This window comes from Sapajus apella, unplaced genomic scaffold (assembly GCF_009761245.1).
Source record: "Sapajus apella isolate SASKATOON/1434 unplaced genomic scaffold, GSC_monkey_1.0 scaffold122, whole genome shotgun sequence".
Lineage (NCBI taxonomy): Eukaryota > Metazoa > Chordata > Mammalia > Primates > Cebidae > Sapajus > Sapajus apella.
Genome location: NW_022437062.1, coordinates 3,831,183 through 3,856,192, shown reverse-complemented (window position 1 = coordinate 3,856,192; position 25,010 = coordinate 3,831,183). Strand labels below are relative to the sequence as shown.

The 25,010-nt window shown below is 38.9% G+C and overlaps 1 protein-coding gene across 9 annotated transcripts in view; it reads right to left on the bottom strand.

Annotated features, from left to right (window-relative positions):
• Positions 1–25,010, bottom strand: part of MEIS2 (Meis homeobox 2) — a 210,978-nt gene that overhangs the window by 6,066 nt on the left and 179,902 nt on the right. For all 9 annotated transcript variants that reach the window (XM_032261214.1, XM_032261211.1, XM_032261216.1 and 6 more), the window contains exon 10: positions 355–413. In XM_032261214.1, coding sequence (XP_032117105.1) covers positions 355–413 — 59 coding nt within the window. The remainder of the gene's footprint in view (positions 1–354; positions 414–25,010) is intronic.

The following is a 25,010-nucleotide window of genomic DNA, read 5'->3' as shown; positions in this document are numbered from 1 at the left end:
ACCAAGGAGCTGTGGGTAACAAGAAAATGAGAGTGTGCTAATGATTGGATGCAGACAAGCAAGGGGTAATGCCAGAGCTCACAAACACACTGCTTGTGGCATTAATACTTGTGCCCAATTACCAATTCAGAAAGAAAATAAAAAGCAGTTTCAGTAGAGTCAGGGTGGGAAATCTCCCATTAGCATCAATTAGTGAAGTTGTTTCCTTGAGTGGGATTCTGGGGACATTAAAAAAAAAAAATTCTAGAATGCCTGGTGGAAGTACTTATTTAACAGATGAGGAAATTCCGGGAGTAAAACTTGACGAGGATTTGGGCCTGTGGGACGTAAATACAGATACTACTTGGAACTTGCCTGCTCGATTTGACTGGTCAATCATGGGCTGTACTATTCTTCTTCTGGCATTAATAAACCTGAAACAGAACAGAGAAGTCCAGTTATCAGACTCTGTTTCTGTGCTCTGTGAACTGAGAAGCACAGAATACAGTCAAATCTCTTCTGAAAATTATCTTTTCAACTTAAAGGTGATTTTCCCTTTCAGTGTTCAAAAACAGTTGACTGGGTAATCTCCATCGTCCCTCTGTAGTCAACCCCAAGCCAACTTGCTAAAAGAGTTCAGGGAGGGAAAAAAAGTTCTCCATGAGAAAGCTTCTATTAATTTGAAATTGTGCTTCTGCTTCTTGAGCAAGTAGGAATCTGGTTAAAGTTCACAGGCTGGAGGACTTTCCCCTTTCCCTAGACTCCCTGTGATAGGGAGACCCAGCTTCCCCTTGCAGCTGGTCATAAATGGAGACCAGGCTCTAGCACTCGGCTTTCACAAGGTATTGTTAGGTCAGCAAAGCCATCAATTAGGCTGTCTGAAGTTTTATCACCAACACAGCAGTAATAAGTGCTGGCCAGAAAGACTTCTGCTCTTCGGCAACTCCTGCAGTTTAAGCCTGTAAAGTTAGGGGTCATTCAGAGGTCAGTGCCAGCTGGGGGCGGCCTTTCTAGCCTAAGCTGGGACACCCAGGGCAGAGGATAAGGTAACTGCCAACCATAAACCCAGCCACCTTTCAACCCACTAGAAAGACAGAGCCTCAGGTACACATGGTTGATATTAGAGCTCAAGAAACGTTTGCAAATCAGGTGGTGGCTGAATCGAAGGAATGCAAAGGAGAAGCAGTTATTTCATCTAAGAAGCCTGGATCTAATTTTGTTGGAAATCCAAAAATAAGTGCCTACTTCATGTTACTTTAATGTTTAATAATGCCCATCAAATATTCATGTACAAACAGAGTAAGATGATAAGAAATCTCCTTTATTTCTCCAAATTTAATAAAAACAAAACAATTTTCTACCATTTGTGAGTTACCTTTGTCCCTGCGCACTTAACGACATGTATTTCCCACATATTTGAGCTTATGCACAGGATTCACTGGCCAAGCACTTTGGAAGAGCAGGGAGCATCCAGCTAGCTTTTCCTTAAAAATATATCCATTGATAACATCTGTCAATATTTCCAGTTTCATATCTTAAGCACAGGGGTACTTCATGATTAATGAGTCCACCTGGGGCCACAGGCAGAAACTGAAAACTCATTCTTTGAAATTAGCCAGAAACATTCTAGCGCGCGCTGGCAGCTCTGAGTCCGAGGAAGCTGAAGTCCCTTTGGAGGAGGACAGTCAGACCTCCTGTGAGCACTCTTGTGGGAATACAATTAGGGTGAGGAATAATAGCCGGGAGAAAACCAAAGGAGTCTTTTGCAAATGGTGTTTGCTTGCAAAACAATGGACTTCTTTATCATTTAAGAAGTATAGCTCAGTTGTCAAAAAAGAAAGTCACCAGCAACGTAGAGGTGAAAACAAAAGGAGAGTTGAAACTGCGTCTTTCTTCCCACCTGCCACCTGAAGTGTTGCTGAGGAATATCTGACCAGATCGCAAAGACTTCCAGAAGCATCCCTCCAATCAGAAAAAGAACTGAATTACCTACTCTTTCCCCACCACTTTTACTGCAACCAAAGAGGACTGACCTGGTATTTCCACCCCAGGGACTCTTTTTAACAGCTCACCTTAAAACCAGCAGAGATGCTCAGGAGAGTCAGAGAAGGCTCTTCTTGAAGTTTCTAATGGAGGACACACCTGGCAGGGGTTTTACCTCCCTTTATGTGCTGCTTATCCTGGTTTTTGTGTTTTGTGTGTGCGTTGTTTTTTTTTTTGTTTGTTTCTTTCCTTGCCCCGCCCCATAGGCCAACTTTTTAGGTAAAACGAATTGCTATTTTTTCCCTCTTTAATTTCACCCTTTTACTCTTTTATTCTTTACATCTGGAGGTTGTTCCCTTATTTATGTCTTTCTCTCCAGTTCCCCCAAACACTCCCTTACTCACAGAGCTGCAAGGCATCATGGTTCTTAGTTCTCAGCAGGAGAACTCCACACTGTCTTCAAACAAATAATTACGGGGAAGGTTAGAGGTTCACTCAAAGGTCATTTCTTTGGATACTCATCAGAATGTTTACATTAGTAAAAACGGGGTCCGCTCAAAAGGTTGTTCAATGGGGGATACACAACAATGCAGAACATTAAAAAAGCATTCTGTGTGCTAGCAGGTCTTTATAGAAGCGCTGAACTTGGAAATGCCACTCCAGTATAACATTTTCAACTAGTTACCATGGCATGGACTGGATGTTCACTAGCAGTTATGACAATGGCCTTTCTTTGCCCACTTCTCCTAAGCAAATATGAATAGAAGCCTCTGAAGGTTTTCACTAGATCCTTTTACAAAGGGTCATAGAGATTTTGCTTTTTTCACTTGGGCACCATTTAGCCTCTCTGGATTTTTGTTCTCAAACAATGTTTTTGATCCATAGTGCTATTTCTTGCCAGATTCATAATTCTACCACATTCTTTCAAATCACACAGTTTTAAAAACATATGGGCCCCAAATTTTCAGAAATCTCTTAACATACAACTCCTGCCAATTGTCATTTCCCCTGATCTTGGGATATTTTATTAACATCATAGATGTTACTATGAAAATTAACAATTAATGAGTTGACTGTATGAAAACCCCGACATTAAAAAATGAAATTACCCCTCCCACCAGCACTGATGACCCAGAGGCCACTTTTAGAAAATACACTGACATACATAACATGGAGGCATTTAAATTATAGACTAGAGCAAATCCAACTAAGAATAATTTTTCTTTCTTTAATATTTCTAAGGTAAAATTTCCACATACGGTCTTTTCTCAAAACTGCATGAAACAATTTTTTTCCACATTTTCTAATCTATATTTTTTAAATGACCTTTTTCAGTGCTCAAGTAGTAAATGGAATATCAAGCATTGATTCTACTTAAAATTTGAAGAATCTAAGTTGAAAATCAACTCATCTTTAGTCTTTCCAGGTTCAGGCTCCATTCATATGGAAAAACGTAACTTGCTGGTTCAATGATAAAAGACTTGTCTTAAAAAGACTCAAAAGGTTCCATGGATATTAAATGGGTCTTATAAAATAACATTTTGATGAGTTAAGTGTAAATGAATCAGACACATATGGATTAAGTTATCCTTGAATTTCACACGGGTTTAAAAAATAAGGGGAAAAGAGGGTCTTGGCAAAAAACATTTTGGACTTTGCCAAACCCAAAACATTTGAAAAATTGCTGAAGACATCCAACTAACCAAAATGCAGCAAGCTGCACCCAACTTTAATGAAAACCCCCACAAGTTATTTCCAATCCAAAGACTGTTAGGTTTTTCCTCTGTATCTGATATTACAAAATTCTCTAAGTTTTAATGTCATACCAGAATGATTTTGAAGTTACAGACACATAATATACTTCTCTATTGGTATAAACAATTTAACCCTAAGTTACAAAGTCTTCTTCAATATTAAACAGTTCTTAAAAAACATTCTGAGTTTTTTACAACTTGTCTGTAAAATGTGCCAGTAAGCTCAGCATGTACCTTTATCTAGATTTCAGTTAGAAAAAAAATTTTCATTAGCCTCATTGCGCCTTTTTTTTAAAAGGCTACAGATAATTTCATTAGTGACTCCTTAGGGAATGAGTACCCTAAAGAGCGCTAGTTCCATTGATTTGTATTGAACACAAAGTTAGTATCCAGGCTCATACAAAAGCTTGGGAGAGTATCTACTGAGACTATCTACTTTTTCTCTAAATTTTACTTAAGTAGAAAATGCATGATTATGTGTGATCCTTAAAAGTTATATACTAAGACTGTTAGTTTAAAAATAACTTAATTATAGAAATAAATTCAATGACGTTCCAAAAATCATAAGGTCTTTCTGAGTCAACTCAGAGATGAAAAAAGAATACATTAAAACAAATTAACCTAAGGTAGCAAATATCACTGAAATCTCATCTTACTGCCTTGCTGAAGAGCTGTTTCCCAGAGACCTCTCCTGCCTCCAGAAAGTTTAAACTCTGTAGTTTTGCACACTTTTCTACAACTGAACTCTGACCATCATGATTTTTATTTTCAAGACTTTTTGCCCCAAAGTGTAGTTCAAACGGATAGAAGTAGATTTAGGTGTCATTCTTGTTTGTTGGTTTCTTTCCTTTATTCTTTTCTTTCTTTGCCCACCCCCCCTTTTTAAGTGGCTGATAAATCCCTTCTTTCTGGTTCACTAACTTCATGCCACACCTGGTAACTAACTCCTTTTGGAAGCATTCCTTTTGTTAGAAAGTGCAGGACTCCATGGAGTTATCTGGAAAGCCAGCATCCCTGAACACTCTGAGGAAGAATCAAGAATAGCCAGAATTGAAGCTTTTGCATGGATTGCTTTGGGCAAGGAAGGAAACTGAACTGTTGAAGAGGGATCAGATCAATTGGGGAAAGGTGTTGTAGGTAACTCGGCGACTGGGGACCTGTTAAAACATGAAAAGGCCCTGCTTCCCTATTGTCCCCAGCCCTGGGACCCATCAGCCACAGTGGTTATTCACAATGCTTGCTCCTGGCTGGTGTTACAAACGATGAAACTTCAGCCTTGGCAAGTCACTTATCAAATTTCTCCATTTTTTTCTTAGTTTACAAAAAAAAAAAAAAGCAAATGTTTCTCTGTGGTGTGGTTATGGCTAAGAGTAGGATTTTCTCAGTAAGATACATTAGAATTATTAGATCAGTGAATTAAGCAAGTTTAATGCCTTGAAGGTATACTTGGGCATGCAAATGATGCAGTCATGTCGCAGACATGTTTTCCACTGGTGACCAACGTTTTTCACAGACAATTGTGAGCAAAGTAGGGTAAATGAATGAGATTCATATGCTACTCAGGGACAGATTCATGGACAATAATTAATTCCCCTAAACAATAGCTTGATTTATAATTTGATAGAATACTAGCATTGTCTACATCTTTAAAAACACATGAACTAGGCCGGGCGCAGTGGCTGAAGCCTGTAATCCCAGCACTTTGGGAGGCCGAGGCGGGTGGATCACGAGGTCAAGAGATCGAGACCATCCTGGTCAACATGGTGAAACCCCGTCTCTACTAAAAATACAAAAAATTAGCTGGGCATAGTGGCGCATGCCTGTAATCCCAGCTACTCGGGAGGCTGAGGCAGGAGAATTGCCTGAACTGAGGAGGCGGAGGTTGCGGTGAGCCGAGATTGCGCCATTGCACTCCAGCCTGGGTAACATGAGTGAAACTCCGTCTCAAAAAAAAAAAAAAATAAATAAATAAATAAATAAAAACACATGAACTAAATACTAATAAATTTATAATATATAAACATGATGTTAATCTGGAATCACAAACATTTTGTACCTTTATGAATATGGCTTGAATAGTGGAGTGTTCATGCTGACATAAAATACCCTGGGCGAAATGATCAAGGAGGTGATGCTTATCCTTGACCACCTTCTACTGTGTTCTTTCAGTATTCTTACTTTCATCTAATTATTCACTAAAGTTACAAGGGCTCACGTAGGTTCTTTACTAAAATATTCTACTTTGAGCATGCTCTTCTCAATAACTGTTGTCTATTCCAGACTTATGCATTGAGCAACATGCTGAAGAGCATGGGCTCATGTTCTCTGTCCTTTATTTGCTGTGTGAATTTGGACAATTCTTCTTAACTTTAAGCGTGACTCTGTTTCTTATCTAAACTGGGTGGTTTTGAGGATTGAGGGAGTTTCTATGTGCAAGATCCTTATTAGCACAATGCCTGGCACAGAGTAAGCTCATTAGATGTTAGCTTACAGTCCAAATGCACCTATCCAATGCTTATAAGTAATTCTGTTCTCTCACAGATAGTCATTAGGAATAGGTGGGTAGTGATTAAACAAATCTATGCTGGATTGGCAACAGGATGATAATGTGTTGTACTCCTACAAGTAGCGTGTGTCCATATCGCAGGATCTTTCTAAAAATCAGAGTTTAATCCAAATGTACAATGCTATGGTGGAGATCTTAGACACTAGGGCAGGCATCTGCCTGCTGGAGTGGGAGGTGGATAGTGGAGTGAGCTCTTTTGGAATCCACTCTCTGTATGGTTCTCTAGATCCTTGCTACTTCAAGTGTGTGCCATGGACCAGTAGCAACATCACCTTTGAGCTTGTGAGACATGCAGAAATACATTACAGTCTCCATTCCTGTGCTACTGACTCTGAATCTGCATTTTAAAAGATCTCCAAGGGACCTATGCACATTTAAGTATGAGAAGCCTTGCTCTAGATCACACATCAAATTCTAGTACTCTGCCTAAGAATAGAAACTTGCAAAGATCAGGTTTTAATTGTGAATCTCAGCTGCAAAAAATGCACATAATCTTCTCTTTAGGTATCTTAGATCTAAGCAGTCTTTTACACACTTGCCTTGGGCAATATAGACACTTTATAATAATTTAATTTATTGTACTCCATCTGTACCTCTTTTTTTTTTTTTTTTTTTTTTTTTGAGATGGAGTTTCGCTCGTTACCCAGGCTGGAGTGCAATGGCGTGATCTCGGCTCACCGCAACCTCCGCCTCCTGGGTTCAGGCAATTCTCCTGCCTCAGCCTTCCACGTAGCTGAGATTACAGGCACGCGCCACCATGCCCAGCTAATGTTTTGTATTTTTAGTAGAGACGGGGTTTCACCATGTTGACCAGGATGGTCTCGATCTCTTGACCTCGTGATCCACCCGCCTCGGCCTCCCAAAGTGCTGGGATTACAGGCTTGAGCCACCGCGCCCGGCCTCCATCTGTACCTCTTAAAGGAAAAGTTGGGCCAGTAAAATGTTTTTGTGAAGACTGTTAACAGAGGCTATCTCTCAGGCATAGATAGGAGAAGAATGGTAAATTTCTATCTTTTGTTTCCAAATAATTCTGCACCGTTAGAGTTTTATTAATAAGTATAATTATTTTCATATTTAAAAGAATTTTTAAAGATGATCGAGAAAATTTGGCATCTTCTTTGACTAAGGTTTATATAGGTAACAGTAGGGACCTTTTAATTAAAATATTTGAGAAATGTCCTCTCAGATAGGGAGTTATCTTTTATTTCCTTTATAATATTGAGCAAGAGTAAGCACTGTTCCATGAATACAGTCACACCTGATGGCATGTAACAAAACATCCCAGCAGGTGATGATTTTGAAGCACTGTTACTCTTACCGAATGCCGTCAGATTATTCATATGTAGCTATTTATCATGCACTATAAAAGTGATCTTTCAAAGCTACTTGAAAGCAAGGGAGGAGAAAACACTCAAACTTTCTTAGCTATTCATATCTAGGATCTATCCTCTTAAAGATAAAATCCTAAGTCAATAGGCATAAGTTGTAGTATATTACCTCATCCTGTGCAAGATTTATTGCAGATGGAAGTCAACTAGAAACTGAATTACTTTGAAAGTTTTACTACTGACATTAAAATTCCAGATCTGGATACCTATACACCTTATAGTGCTTCTGAAAACAACTTTTTGCAGACACAGAAGGTATACCTACAACTTTATTTAACTCTATTGACATAAAAAACAGGTGCAATCATTTTCAAAATGACTAATTTCCAATTACCTATTCATGTATGTGAACACTGTAGCCTGACTGGGCTTTGGAAATCAACTAGTCACTGCACAATCAGTTGCCTACATTCTTAGCCAATTCCCATTATGTTCCTAACCATTTTACTAATTCACTCTAAGGGGAGAAGATCCCAACAAATCTTGTATCATTTCAGCTTTCATGATTACCGTTGATTGAAGAATTAATTCTCTATCTTACTTTCCAATGGAAACCACCTAAGCATTAACTGGTCAAAAATGCACCAAGCTGTTTAGCAATTATGTATTCGATATGTTTGAAGAGATCAAGGTGCACTCATATGCCCTGTGCTATGGATATGTCTCTGATTAGCTTGTCATCTGCTCAGAAGAAGATGTAGGCTGATTCTCCCATACAGTCTAGCAGGCCAGCTGTTAGCTGCCTGTCAAGCCCTCAAGTGGACAAGTAGTCCAGGAGCAAAAATGTCACTCCTTTGATCTGGCAAGGAGCAGCTGCTGATTTATAGAGTAGGACTTTGTTCTTCCGTTCTATTTTACTTTCTTTCCTAAGGCAGAACCACAAAATCCAGGAGAAAAAAAAAAAGTGCCTTTCCCAGCAACATCAACAAGCTCTGACAACTGCAACAGGGTTTTTCTTGGCCCTAACAAAGCTCTCAGGCATCTCCTTTGACGCTCACCTTTCCCCCTCCCCTTCCTTCCACCCCCACCATTTTTTGCAATGCAGTAGTTATTGTTTAATTCAGCTTCTGTAAATGGAATGGACTGTGGCCAGCAAGCCTGGGGCATAAACACACCTGTATGAAAGAAGCCTTATGTAGCAACCATCTACAAGGAAGCTCGCATGAACCACGCGCTCCTGAGTTCAGAAAGAATGCTCCATTTTTTCTGACAGCAAATTTTACCCTAAGTGAGTTTCTATTTTTGGTGCCACCAACCTATGATGACCACATTTGAACTGCTTCCTCTCCAATGGCATTACACCCTTTAAATCAAAGAGATAAAAGGATTAGATTTTCTTTTTTTTTAATCTGTGAGCAAACAGATCCATCAAAAATGTTTATCCACTGCCTGTAATATCAATCATTGAGAGCTGGGTAAAAGTCCAGAAAGGCATTAGCAAATGCATTATCAAAGATGCCATAATGTTGATTTCATTACCGCTGATTTATATTGACATGACTTTCCCCGAGTAACTTATAAGGGCTAAAAAAATCAACGACAAAATCTACATAAGACATGTGCATTGTCTTGCTAAGAATTAAACTGGTTCCAAATGCATAATCCTGTTCTCAACAAATAAATCTGTCAGGCTAGAGATGCCCTATCAACCAAGTGGGACATGCAATAATGCTTTGAGATATACTGTGAGAAGTCATCAGCCACATGTATGTATATATATGTATGTGTATTGTGTGTGTGTGTGCACATGTACATGTATGGAAACACACACAGCAATAAACTTTGCCAGAGATGAATGCTTTAACATCTGGCTCAGTTTTCTGTGCTGCTGCTGAAGTAGGGATGATAAAGACACACACACATACACGCACACACCACACACACACACACACACACACACACACACACACGAGTTATCAATTATTGGATATTCAGACATATTAATGCATAGATCAAGGACAGGAATTTTGTGGGGGGTGAGAATGCCAAAAACGGGAGAAAAGAATGGTTGTTAAACATCCTCACTGCTATTTATACTCAATCATGCCATGTGCTAGTGTTTGTCCCCTTCCCCTCTATCTAGTGGGAACAGAGATTTTTCTCACCCTCATTTCTTGCTTTACCTACATCACCCTTTGGCCAATAAAAAGTTACTAAGCACCTACCTCCTCAATGTTCACAGAATTGTATTCATAGATGCTTTCTCTAGAGGGGTGTGTGTGTGTTTCTCAATGAGAGACTGGGTTTGGCAGAGGAAAAGGCTGGAAGGGAAAGCTAGATATCAAGGAGCAGATATAATGTGAGACTGATTTTCATCCTGTTTTAATCCTGAAAAAATTAGACTGAATATTTTTTAAGGTCCATAGTAATCTATACATGTGTTACACACTGATAAATCTTCCATATTCAAAACTTGACACAAATTTAATGACAGAATATAAGATAAAGTTATATAGAAAATTATAAACAATCCATACAGGCCGGGCGCGGTGGCTCAAGCCTGTAATCCCAGCACTTTGGGAGGCCGAGGCGGGTGGATCACGAGGTCAAGAGATCGAGACCATCCTGGTCAACATGGTGAAACCCCGTCTCAACTAAAAAAATACAAAAAATTAGCTGGGCATGGTGGCACGTGCCTGTAATCCCAGCTACTAAGGAGGCTGAGGCAGGAGAAATGCCTGAACCCGGGAGGCGGAGGTTGCGGTGAGCCGAGATCGCGCCATTGCACTCCAGCCTGGGTAACAAGAGTGAAACTCCGTCTCAACAAAAAAAAAAAAAACAAAAAAAAACAATCCATACATATATAGTTAGATGAGTTTCTTTCTCTGTATATATAAAAATGCAGGTTATGTCATTAAAGATTTTTATTTTTCACACCTACGGAAACAAACTAAAAATCACAATTAGAGAGCACATAAATAATTACAAACCAACATAGCCCATAGTCAGTAAATAAGTGTCATGAGGGCAATTAAAGAAGGTAAAGATAAAGATTAATCTCAAATTGTTGAAGGAGAGCTGAACCAGATTAAAAGGCCGTGGAATACTGAAAGAAAACAAGGAAATGGTATGCTCTAAAGCACCAGTGCAGACCAGGGCCGATTTTGTGTAAAGGGAGGACGAAGGAACTGAACTCCGACTGGCTCCCAGCTTCGGTCTGGAAAACATGGCTATGGTTAACACGCAAGCTAGTGGAGGTTCTTGAATGATAAATTGAATCCTTGAGATTCCCGAATGGTAGAATGATAAAATATGGTGTTTGAGGAAGATCCTTCCAAGAACTATGTATAGGATGAACTGAACTGATGAGAGAGAATCTAGAAGCTTGGAAGATAGAAAGTTCTTGTCGAATCCAGGCAGAAGAGGGAAATAACATGAGCTCTGATTAACGGAGTAGAAATGAAAAAGAAGTAGGATATTTGGTTGGGAGAACGGCTGATGAATTGTACTTAGATGAAAAAGGAGAGATACAGATATAAAAGGTATTAAGAGGATAAGTCTGAGAATGTATGCTTGGTATGTTATGGTGCACAGTTGATGCAAATTGGAAATTGATGAGAAATTCCTATTTGTTGTGGTGGGAAGACGCAAATTCAATTTTTCAAATGTTACCTTTGGTTTGACAATGGGACTTTCAGGCTGAGAAATATGTAAGCCACTCAAGAAAAAGAACGAGGATGAAAGAAGAGCAAAAGGTAGTGACTTTACTTCGAACCTCTAATTACTTCATGTTTTCCAAGCTACATGAATATTCCAGCGCTGCAGCAGTTTGTAGGATAAACCACCTGGCTACTTCCAAAAAAATTACTTCCTTCCCCTTCCAAATTATCCTGTAAATTTCAGAAAGTTTGTGATCTGATCATGATTGGCCAAGTCAATTGTCAGTAAAAACGACTGTGGTCAAGGCCTTGTCTCTAATAGGTCCAATTCACTTTTTTTTTACATTTTGAGTTAATTTGTGCGACTCGATTTAAAGGCCGATGATAATTACATACATGTTACACTCGGTGTTGCTGCACAAATTATGTTCCACTCCTTACTAGTTTAGTAATGGAACTTATCAGAGAGTTTTAAAAACGGGAATGGGAAAATATATTTATATATAAGACTATGTGTTTTTAAGCATAAGACAAACAAGGGTGGGTTTCATCTAGGTAGTGACAACTAATTTAGAAGAGAATTGATAGGACAAACTTACATTTAAAAGGGGCTCCATTAAGTGTGATGGCTTCCAAATTGTGTCCTCCTTTCAAACCATATTTTTCTTTTTAAATGGGCTTTTAAGGTGAAAAATATAGCACTTCACCCAAAATGGTGTGGAAACAAATGGTTCTCAAGTCTCAATTCTTCAACTCAGGCCAAACCACCCCAACACACCGCCAATCCAAAGCCACTTGGAGGGAAGGTGTTATGCATGTGAATGTCCCCGTGGCCCTTTCATTTGTCTGGGGAGCTCTTTTTTCTAAAGCAGCAGGGGATACTTCAGAAGACCAGAATGGCATGCCAGAAGTGTTTGGATGTACCAGGCTCTTATCCTCCTCTCAATTCTCCTGCTGGTTTAAAAGAAAGGATGTGGCAGAGGACACATTCGGAAGGTGGCAACATTCTTAGGGCCCTTTATCAATACCACAGCTTTCTTTAAATTGTAGCTTGGTCTCTTGTTTGAGAGGCTGAGATTTTAGCACTTTTAAAGGGAACCATAAGTGAGAAATCTCCTAGGTGTTAAACTTTAGAGTGGCTTCAACCCAAAATATGAAAAAATGGGATTAAAACACAGAAAGTCAAGTAATATTAAGAAAAAGATCCAACAAACAAAATATCATAAATATGCATATGTATATTCTTGCTGTTTAAACTAAATGCTATTTAACCAGTTTATACTGGCATCTAGTAAAGGTGCCAATGGAGGAAAAAATCAAAGATCTAAACAATTTTAAAAGTCACTTTAAATAAATTATAGTTCTAACAGCTACACATCTAACAATAATCTTTAAAAATTATTATTAAAACATGTCAGAAAGCAAAAAAAAATCTATTCATGAATATATGACTTAATATCCTCACATTTATGATGTTCACACATCAAAGACCAAATTCCAAATAAAATTTCCTGACTGCCTTTTCTTAATGACAAATTAAACATCTTTTACTTTGATTTGACAGCCAGGTAGCATTCTGTATCTTCTCCAGAGATGTTATATGCAGTCTTTCCAATGTGACGGTATTATTACCCACAAAATTTTTAGCATCATCCTGTAATCATAAAAGACATAAAATATATCTTTATAAACCACAAGAGACCTAGCAAACCAGCAGTTATGCCACATCTGCTTTAGTCCTTAAATATTTTAGCTTTAGAGAGTTAGTTAGTGGATTTTTTCCCCTGATTTGCTGAGAAATAGAGAAATCAACCTTTGATTCTGACATTATACGCAAAGCTATAATCTGTAATAGACAAAAAAAGCAAACACATTGTAGTGCAATTTGAAAGAATTTTTATAGCATATTCAGATTTCACATCTCCTATCAGAATTTCCTAAAGTGGTTTAACTTAACTTTTAGAAATAGAAATGATGGCATTTGAAATATTTCCACTTTCACAATACAGATAAAGTAACATCACTAACACAAATAACTTGGCCAGGCACAGTGGCTCACGCCTGTAATCCCAGCACTTTGGGAAGTTGAGGAGTGCGGATTACCTGAGGTCAGGAGTTTGAGACCAGCCTGACCAACATGGAGAAACCCCATCTCTACTATAAATACAAAAAAAAAAGCAATAGCTGGGGAGCCAGGCATGGTGGCACATGCCTGTAATCCCAGCTACTAGTGAGGCTGAGGTGGGAGAATTGCTTGAACCCAGAGGCAGAACTTGTGGTGAGCCAAGATCACACCATTGTACTCCAGCCACAGCAACAAGAGTGACACTCTGTCTCAAAAAAACAAAAAACAATAAAACCCTTAATTTAGTACTTGGTTTAACTGCCACAGATTCTTTGGAGTCAGGTAACATATAAATAAACAAAAAGGCAATTAATAAGTTTAAAGTTAATGTGCTAACTAACTAGGGCCACACTGTTCCTTTGGCCTGGGCTGGGCTTTCTGCTACGGACATCTGGTTAACATGCCCTTCAAAGTGCTTATCACAGAAATCTCTTTGAGGTCACTTCCCTGGTTTCAAAGTCTGATTAAAAAGCACTTCCTCAGTGGCACTGAGCTAACATGCCCAACACATATTTATTCACAATTGTGATTTACTTGTCTGACGTTCCCACTAGACAGCCTTAGACAGCAAGGGCCACATCTTAAATTTTATTGTTGACACTGTGTCAGGCATACAGTACACCCTCAATAAAATGTTTGCAAGTGAATAACTAAATGAGTGAACGCAAACAGGGTTCTTTCATCTCGAATATAGTACACTCTCAATAAAATGTTTGTGAGTGAATAACTAAATGAGTGAATAAAAATAGGGTTCCTTCATCTTGGATATAAATTAGAATTGAGAATAAAAGATCCCTGAGTTTAAGGATTTTTTTTGTTCTCATTTTATGAGGCATAGCTGAATCCTTGAAATGATTTGCCCCCAAGGGGGACAGAACTAAGATGGGAAATAACTCTGGCTTTCTGGCTCTGGTCTAGTTATTTTAGTACTCACAAATAAGATACAGACAAGAGATATTAGTTAAAGATGCAAATCTATCTGGGCATTAGAAAGGCCAGGTAAATCGTGGGTGCAGACGTAACGTAGGAAAAGGATTTGACGTGGAAGAAATGAGGCCTCTTGCTTTTGTAGGCTGTCAGGCAATGTGCACAGTACATAACATAGCTTGTATTGGGGATAAGGGCAGTTGACTCAAGTAGAGAGGACTGATAACTGAGGTAAATGAGGTGTCATGAGTGTGTGTGTGGGTGCGTGTGGGTGGGTGGGAGGGTGTGGGTATGTGTGGGTGTGTTGGGAGAGGGATAGAGAATAGACAGTGAAGGAGGAAGTTTTGTGAGACTGAGAAAGGAAAGGAGAGTTAGAGGTACTTTGGGAGGCCAAGGGGGGAAGATTGCTTGAGCCCAGCAATTGGAGGCCAGCCTGGACAACATGATGAAGCCCATCTCTACGAAAACCTTAAAAAATTAGTCGGACCTGGTGGCATGCCTCCCAGCTACTCAGGAGGCTGATGTGGGAGGATGGCTTCAGACCAGGAAGTGGAGGCTGCAGTGAACCGAGATGGCGCCTGCCACTCCACTCCAGCCTGGGCAACAGAGCCAGAACTTGTCTCAAAAAAAAAAAAAAATCCCCAAAACAAAAAGCTTTTTAAAAATATTTTTTTCGGATATCTTTGTAAGGACATTTTGCTCCCAAATGTGCTCTGAGGATCTCTAGTATCAATAGGTGTTTCTCCAGAATAGGGGCCTAGGTCAGATAAATATGGCGAAAACCAATGGGAAGGTAAACAAAGTGAAGTCACTTCCTCTGCTGCAGGTTGTGTCACAGCCTTTAACAGAGTGATATATATTATGAATCTCTAAGAAAAGGTGATGGTACAAATTAATTCCTGACTCTAGTTGTGATTTTGAGGGGCACTAGGGTTCCAAGGATTTTAAAAAAGAAAATGAAGTGGTTTCCTAATTTTTAAAATAAATTCTATTTTTAAGCCTTTTATCAACTTAAAAATAGGCTTTCTTTCCATCTTTAGATTTCTCCAAGTCAGACTCAGAGATGCAGAAGGACTTGTAGGGCTCATGTTTTATGTCTAACCTGTTCATAATTCCACCTCCCAAGATTATGATAAATCATGAGTACCCCATGGCTGTCCCACACAGGATACACTGACCCCTAAAATGTGCTGGCTGGAAAGGTTCTTCAGCACTTTTCTATCTCAAAGTTAATTTGATAATTAGGGAATTATATTAGGCCTGAAGGTTTTCTCTACTTTTTCCTTTCCTTACTTTTCTCATATTTTTCCTACTCAATGAAATTTTTTTTAAAAAAAACAATTATTGGGTATTTTGCTATGCCTAAAATGTCTGCTTCGAAATAGCTGTTCAAAACTGAAGAATAATCTCAAGAATAAAATGTGTGTGTATGTGCATATGTATATGTATATATGTCTCAAAAAAACGCAAAACAAAAAGCTTTTAAAAAATATTTTTATGTATAATGTGTGTGTGTGTATATATATATATATATATATATACACACATATAAATACACACATATACACACATATACATATATCTTTTCAATACCATCTGGATTTTTTACTAATCAGAACTGTGACTGAGCTGTGTGTGGCATGTCTGTGACATGGGTTGGAGGCACACGTGTGTAGAGGGCAGGAGGAGGTGGGGACAATGTTAAGAGGAAGGAGAAATGAGAAGAGGAAAGAGACAGGAAAAGAGGGAGTGCTGCTTTAGATAATGTATATCAATGTACATCAAATGCTCCCAATCAATTCTACTTTCTTGTTTACAGAGCTTACAAGTACAAAATCAGCTTTTACTTATAACTGTGTTAAACACCACCTGCCTGCCCTCTGAACCTCGCTGTCCCGAGATGAGGTCAGCCTGGTGAAGGGCTCTGGTTCTATAAGCAATCCTGTCATTCAGGCTAACAGCAGTGATTCACTCACAGGAGGCAAAAATGACTCAATTGTTGGGCTTATTGACTCCAGGGAGCACAGCTCCTCTATTATTACCATAGAGTGCAAACACCCTGAGCTCTGTTTTGGTCCACTTAAAATTACTATTTGCTGTGAAGAATTGGCAAAGCAATTCTTAAAATGATGGGGGTGAAAGTCAGGCAAGCACCATTATGGGCTTTTCCTTCCGTTGAAGCAGAAGTAAGCAGTACAGCACTCGTTCTGAGCCTGACCCACTTATTTAACCTTTTATTCACTTTTGTTGTATTAACATATATTAACTGGCTATGTAAGCCCTGGGGGGATAAAAAACCTCATGACCAAATTATAGTTCCATTCATGGGTAACCTCTCCTTGGGTGGAAATTAAACCCCAATATAAATACATTTTGGGTCTATACGAAATTGAGGAGGAAGGCCAAAAAACAAATGTTGAACAACAGTCCTGCAAAGACCACAGCACCATGGAGTGGCTGGGTAAATTACACACAAGAGGAACTATTTCAAAAAACCAAATAAATTTAATTAAATAAGTTACAAAATTATTTTCCCATCTCTTATCTACTCCCCTTGGTTAATATCCATGACATACTGATGTTGCATAATTGCTCTTATGGAATGCTGCAGCTCAGAGCCGTAATGAGCTGCCTTTGCACAAAGGCAGCAAAAGTGGTTTCCCTACAGAGTTATCTTCTCAATTATTTATACTTGCAACACTTTCACATAATGGCAGTTTTAAAATCAAACAAACAAAGCAAACCGTACAATAAAGGAAGGAGGCAAAAAGGTGCAGGGACCTTTTCCTTTCTTTTTTGAACACCAGAAGGGATGGGTAAGCCACACAAAGTCACTGAATTTGGTTCCTGGAAAAGTCTCAGGGGCCTTGCAACCAGGCGACATCAAAGCATTTGGAGATCGCCACCTTGGTGAGGGATTAAACATGCTCTGCATACCTGCTTTGCTTTTAATCTGTCATATCTAAATATATAAAGGAATGCAAACTTTATTTCTTCCGTTTGTAAATTTGCCTTTGAAAATTCCCAATCAGAAGACTTACTACTCACCCCTACTCCTGAAGAAGAAGAAAAAAAAAAAGGTGCTAAACTGTCAAAGTAATGTCAGTGTAAACAGAAAATGGTGGTGTATGTTGTACCATCCCTCAGGCTGTGGAAGGGCCTGTAGGTTTTTAATGGTGCTTGTCGCCACTGTCCACACCTGCCTTTGGTTAATCCCTCAGAAACTTACATATAGGAGAAGAAAAGCTGCTTGGCAGTTATACCACATATGGACATACAAAATAACAGAAAGCATACATTTAAATACTAAGGCAGAACTATGGTGCTATTTCTAATATTTAAATTGGGTATACATTTGGAATGAGCTGCGTACTGCCACCATCCAACTCAGACTTACTTGGTTCTTAGAACCCAGCGCAGTCTGCTGTTGAGAGTAGCTGCTCAATGTTAGCCATGTGATGTTTTCAAGTTAACTTACAGATGTGGTTGAGGATATTTTTATATTAAAAAAATTAAAAGTGAAATTTCGATCACACACACGTATTTTGGACCTTCATAAAATTCATACTTAGATTCTTCATTAAACAAGCATAGACTATGGCTTTTAGAAAACAGTCAACAGTTTTGACTTAAACAGGTGTTTAAGTTAATTAATAACTTAATTAATAGCCACATTAATTAATAGCCACTCATTTATCTGTGACTTAAGATATTCATTAGCAATGCCAATGAAACGAAGCTTTTATATCACCTACTGGCCATTTTCAAATAACAAAATGTTAAAGCAACTATTTCCTTATAATCTTAAGGGAAAGATTATAGAAGACAGTAAAAAAGTAATTTTAAAAATATAAAAACTGGCCAGGTGCGGAGGCTTACGCCTGTAATCCTAGCACTTTGGGAGGCTCAGGTGGGCAGATCACGAGGTCGGGAGTTCCAGACCAGCCAGGCCAACATAGTGAAACTCCATCTCTACTACAAATACAAAAAATTAGCTGGGCTTGGTGGCAGGTGCCTGTAATCCCAACTACTAGGGAGACTGAGGCAGGAGAATCAGAGAATTGTGCCACTACACTCCAGCCTGGGCAACAGTGCGAGACTCCATCTCAAAAAAAAAGAAAAAAAAAAGAAAACCCCAAAACCTCAAAACTTATTTCTTACAATATGCCTACATGCACATACATTGAATTTACACACATATGCACCTATTTTTCACAAATGTGTCCTGTGACCTTAAGTCCTGCTTGACTTGCAAAACTCAGAAAAATAAATAAATAAATAAAAGCTTAAGGAGATTTTTTTCCCCCAAGCACACAGATACTACTATGAAAGATCAGAAGGAAAAAAATATACGCTGGGGAAAACAACTCAGACCATGATCCATGACATAGCTGAGGTCAATGGGAGGGAAGCTCTTGGAACTGAGCTGGGATCCACCACATTGTTTTGCTTTGCCCCAAGAATCAGATTAAACTGGTATCATATTGTGTCCACTCGCTGACACTTAAAGTTATTCTTAGCTATGGAGAGCTAGGAATGAGCCATAGTTTCTTGACCACTTCCTTTCTTCCTGCCATCCTCACCTCCAAGATCAAAGCGATTGGTGGTATGGAGGGATCCGAGGGGTTGGCAACCTTGCAGTTATGGCCCCAATTATATTTATCAATATAAATTTACACCCTACTACTGGTCTTTGAGCAGCACTAGCCACCATCAGTGCGACGATGATCTTTCTGAGTATGCGCATGTGTGGTTATGAACTGGACAACGGAAGATGGAGGAGGCTTATCATGTCAAGAGAATTCAGATGATAATGAGAAAACTCTTGTGCCAGAGTATTCAAGACACATCTTTGCTGCAGGCAAATAGAAACCTGACTGAACTTTGGCATACTGCAAATATGTCCCATGACATGCATAATATACCTTCCAAAAATGTTAATGCAACAGCTGGTAAGTGATTAATCACTATGTGAAAGATTAGTTAAATATTGAGGTCTAGAAGAGAGTTGGGTGGTTTTTGTATTTTCAAATATGGACAAACTCGGGAGGGTGGTCACAGTTTCTGAGTTTTCCATTTGAAAAGTGCTCCCTCTGGCAGTAAAAACTGATGTAAAGGATAGTAGAGGATAGGGGGAAGAAAGTGACTTGATTCTGGGAGGCCTGGAGAACAAAACCGAAAGCTGAAGTGGAGCCAAGAGGGTGTGGCTTTCATCCCTGGGAGAGCTCTGGCTGATGGGAATGGCAGTTGCTGTCAGTGGCTTGAGGGTAGTAAGATTATATGGCCCTCAATTCCCAAACGTGACAGAGTCAAAAGAAATCTTAACCTCTACTTTTTTTTTTCCAGCTTTCCTCAACCGCAGCAACACACTCTTTCCTAGAAGGCTAGCTAATTAACCAAGCATTAAAAAAACCCACAAATCTATACCAAGAGCTTTGCAGGACAAGAAAAAAAAGACGTGTGAAGTCAACACTTATTGTAATAAACAACATGAACCAGGATGTCCAGGAGCCAAATAAATTGAAATAGACTATGGCTGAAATAAATACACAAACGAACAAATAATCAGAAGAAATGACATCTCTCTCTCCTTTTGTCTAAGCATATATGTGCTTTTGCGTTTTAATTCCCAGCGACAAGCCCTCAGCTTATCCGTGACTGGGACAAATCTGATAAGGGGTTGGCACGAATATACTGAGCCTCGTTTACAATTTGTTTTGCAACTTCCCTTCCCAGATAAACATAGTCCAAGTACAACTTCTAAAAAACAAAAAGACAAACTTGTGTTTACTTGTCCTGTTCTTAAGATTTTTCTTTTTTTTTTTTCTTCTGAATGTTCCCTCAGGATGCTGGCTTGAAACCTAGAAAAAGCTTGGATTTCAGCTTCAGTCTCCAAGGTATTCTGCTGTTCAACGGGGCCCTGTGCTAGGAGGGAAGCTCTCTACCTTGCTGATTTAATTAACAGGATTCTTTTCATTATTATGGGGATTTAGTTTCTTCTTGCCTTTCAGTGTTTGGGAAACACTGATTTATGTTTTATATTTTGAAGGAAATTTTATTGTTCTTTGACTGCTGAGGGTAAGTAAATCCCTGGCACCAAAGGGACCCCAGGGAGGCATCACAGTTGCCTTGCTCTGCCCACCTATATGCTGTCATCTCAAGGGCCCCTCCAGGATTGAGGAGAATCGTCAGCTGCTCAGTGCCCAGCCCACTCCTCCTCCCACTGATCATTATGCCAGCAGGGGTTGGCACATTCTCATTTATGAATGGTGGTATCACAGATTCATTTAAGTGAAGCAAACAGTCCATGAATCTGACCTGGATTTAATCTCTTGACTAAATAGAACTGATTGAATCAAGTGCAAGAATGTGCTGTACTTACTATGATAACCATGGCCGAACCAAAATTCAGGGAAAATTTTGTAAATATGAGTATGCTTAGCAGGGCAGCAAAACAAAATATCTGAAGTTAGCACTATAGAAAATCTGGCATAGATGCTCATCACAGCTCTATTGGGTTATTAGTCTTCTAAAATACACAGTCCACCAAATTCTGACTTGGAGAAAAAGTAAAACATGTAGTGAAAACTCTGGAAGACTTTAATGTATATTTCAGGTGAAAAATATCAGGTGTCAGTTAATGCTCATAATTTTATTTTACGAAAGTTTCTTGTTTTTCTTATTCTTCTTTTTTTTTGGTAAGAGACAGGGTCTCACTTTTTTGCTCAGGCTGAAGTGCAGTGGTGTGATCATAGCTCACTGAGTCCTCAAACTTCTGGGCTCAAGTAATCCACCTGTCTCAGCCTCCCAAGTACCTAGAACTAGAGATATGCACCACCACACCTGGCTACTTTTAAAAAGTCTTTGTAGAGATGATATCTCACTATGTTGCCCAGGCTGGTCTCAAACTCTTGGCCTCAAGCAGTCCTCCCACCTCAGCCTCTCAAACTGTTGAGATTATAGGTATAAGCTACTGTACACAGCCAACAAAATTTCCTTTTCTAAGAGAGCTTCATAATTCATAACTTGCTTTCATTCACATTATTATAATTAACTTTTATTGAGCTAGATACTAAACTGAATGCATACATGTATCCTTTTATTAAATTCTCACAAAAATCCTATGGACTAGATGACGTTATCAGCATCCTGATTTTCTGGTTGAGGAAATTGAGAATTAGCAAAATTTGATGATATGCCTAAGTTCACCAGTTACTAAATGGCAAAATGGGAGTCAGATACACTCATGCACACATGTGCACACACACATACAAGCATACATGCGAATGACTGGAGGCTAGGAAATTAGGAATATTTAGTATTGTTCTTCTTGTTTTCTCAGAAGAGGCCTGCAGCTGAAAGACCTTCTGGGAACCAGCAGCAACCTGAACACAAGTTATCTTAAACTCAACAGACTCTTTATTCTCTATTTCCCAGTCAGGTAGAGAAATGGAACCAATTATTAGACCAGACACATAAAAGGGAGCCTTGGAAATTACTTCATCTCTAGAAAAGTTCTAGACCAGAACTTTTTACTTATCTAAATTTGAAACCCAGTAGGTTCTAAGGAAGAATACAGAAAAACATAGAATGTGCATAGAATTCTGTAGTGTTAGCATTTTTAAAGTACTCAAAATCAAGAGAAATCAGTGTGGAAATGTGGTCCAGCTGGTGGAGAAAAAAAATAAATAAAAGTAAGCCTCTACTCTGAACCTGATTCAACAGGTCCATGCTAATTTTCTCATTCATCAGTTCTGAAGGGTTATATATGAATTGTGCTTTTGAAATTTGAATTATCTTTGTTTATTCAGCCTGTCCATCAGGATTCTTAAATGAAGAATGTAACTGCCCTAAAAATTCAGACTTCTTGAATTTTCCTGTAAAGGAAATCCTCAACAGATTTTTATCTCCAGTCATACTCTAGGGAAACACCTGGGTAAAATGTCACCTAAGGGCACCAACTCATCATCATACTGAACATAACCTAAAAGAGTTTCAGGGTCAATGACAGAAGGAAGCAAGAGAACACTTGAAGCAAATAAACACAATGGTGAGAAGTCCATACTAGAGATAGGAGTAGGAATTCTTTACACACATAGAAATTTCAAAATGGTAGCCCCTCTTTGCTGATCTCATCTCTATTCCACCTACAAGGAATTTTTCCATTATCTCCCTTTAAGTGATATTCTGGCTCCCCTGATTCATCTCCTTTCTCATATTAATAATGTTTGATTGCCTGCAGAAATTCTAGAAGTCACAATTCTTGATCCCCTTTAACAAACATTTATTCAATGTCTGCTGCCTACTGGGCATTGCATCAAGGGCTTTATCAGGAAGTAGATAAAGAAGAGACTGTTTAACAGTCCACATTTGTCAAATAAAAAAAGCACTAAAATCGGGATTAATTTCACATCTTAGAGATCTCTGAATTTAATTGGAGAAACAAGACATACAACTCTTCACCCATTACGTTTTGTGTGATGAGAGAGGCAGCACAATTTAATGAAGAGTATGGGATTTGGAAATCTGGGTTTGAACTCTGGCTGTGAGAATTACAAGAAAACACATTTAAATAATTCTACAAATAAATGTTAATGCTTACAATCCTACATGGGTGAAGAAGACGTAGTCTTGCTCTCGGAGAGCTTGGAGTTTAACGGTAAAGAGATGATCATGAAATAAGATGAAAGAGTCTCAATGTCAGAAGAGTGGTTATTCGTGTGCAGAAAAGGAGATAAGCTGGGGGGGACGGGGAGGAGGAGAGGAGGCTTTGGGCCCTTCCTTGAAGGATTCTGACAGGAGAGAATAGGAAGGATAGAAGGAGAGAGAACATACCAGAGAGAGAAAACTACTTAAGCAAATGTACAGAGAGAGCAAGTACTCCTAGTCATATGCTTCGTAGGAAAGGTACTGGACTGAAGTTAGGAGATAAGTTAGATAAGTTTGAGCCCTGCTGGTGCAATTTCTTAGCTATGTGTTCTCTCTGCTTCACCATTTCTCATCTGTAGAATGGAGATGATACCTACCTCATAACTGTAACGATGAACGATTTTAGGCCAGGCCCATTGGCTCATGCCTATAATGCCAGCACTTTGGGAGGCCTAGAGGCAGGAGGGGTAATTGAGTTTAGGAGTTTGAGACAAGCCTGGGCGACAGAGCAAGACTCCATTTCTCCAAAAAGTTTTTTAAAAAATTGCTGGACATGGTGGCATATGCTACTCTGAAGACTGGGTATGGAAAATCTTTTGATCCCAGGAGTTTGAGGTAACAGTGAGCTATGATCATCCCACTGCAGTCCAGCCAGAGTGACAGAGGGAGATTTTGTCTCCAAAAGTAAGTAAATAAATAAATAAAAATTTATCCAAATAATTAGCATATTTGGCTAAATTTTTGGCTAAAATATCTGTACAAATATTATCAATGTTTTACATACTTAAAAAATTTTGGAAACAGTCATTAGAAACATCCCCACAACTGCGAAAAGAATTCTGATTAGTGGCTAGCTTATGTGTACAGTGGTCCAATCACAGCACTAATTTCTGTAATCACTTAAACACTGGAGGATGAGCATCAAAATCTGTGTTATTGACTTGCACTTGGTATTTTATCTACAATGACCCACCACTGGAATGCAGATGAAATGGAGCAAGTAATAAGTGAGACAGCCTGAATTTTAAGCTGTTTTGCTAGATTTTGTCTTTCAGGGTATCTTTTCTGTTTACACTGACATGGGTGAGCATAAACACAATAGCTGGATCTTTATTTAGGGCTCACAAATTATTCATCCAAATATTTAGGCATGTAAGAACAACATACCTATCTAGTTACTGTTCCTGGAAGTCAAGAACGAATGAGGTTAAACTACTTAGTCATTGGAGCATGGATACTGATGCTGGAATAAGAAAAATAAGAAGGGCCGGGCGCGGTGGCTCAAGCCTGTAATCCCAGCACTTTGGGAGGCCGAGGCGGGTGGATCACGAGGTCAAGAGATCGAGACCATCCTGGTCAACACGGTGAAACCCCGTCTCTACTAAAAATACAAAAAATTAGCTGGGCATGGTGGCGCGTGCCTGTAATCCCAGCTACTCAGGAGGCTGAGGCAGGAGAATTGCCTGAACCCAGGAGGCGGAGGTTGCGGTGAGCCAAGATCGTGCCACTGCGCTCCAGCCTGGGTAACAAGCGCGAAACTCCGTCCCAAAAAAAAAAGAAAAAAGAAAAATAAGAAGAAATGGAGGCTGGAGATTTAAGTCCCAGAAACACTTAGCAACCTATACTGCTCTTTAGCAATCTATACTGCTCTTAATTTTTCTTTTTATAGAAGAATATAAAATGCTTTTTCTTTTTATAAAATAATTCTTAGAAATCTTAGAAGGCCAAAGGGGAGATTGATGCAGAACCTATCCACTGATAGGTAAAAATAGGTCTGCTAAAAATTCTTTAATTTGAGCCCATATGGGATGAGGACTTATGGATCACAAATGTGGAAAAACAGACCTCCATGCTTCTTTTGGCAGATAACAATCTCTTATTCCTCATTTTCACCAAATGAAGAAGTAGAAATATAGTTCTGACTCAGTTTATAAGGACTATACTCTCTGAATCGCCTGTGTTCTGAGGATAAAACAATAAAAGCCTATAAATTAATCAAATACTTAATTTAAAAAAGGAAAACTACTGTGTAAGTCCTAT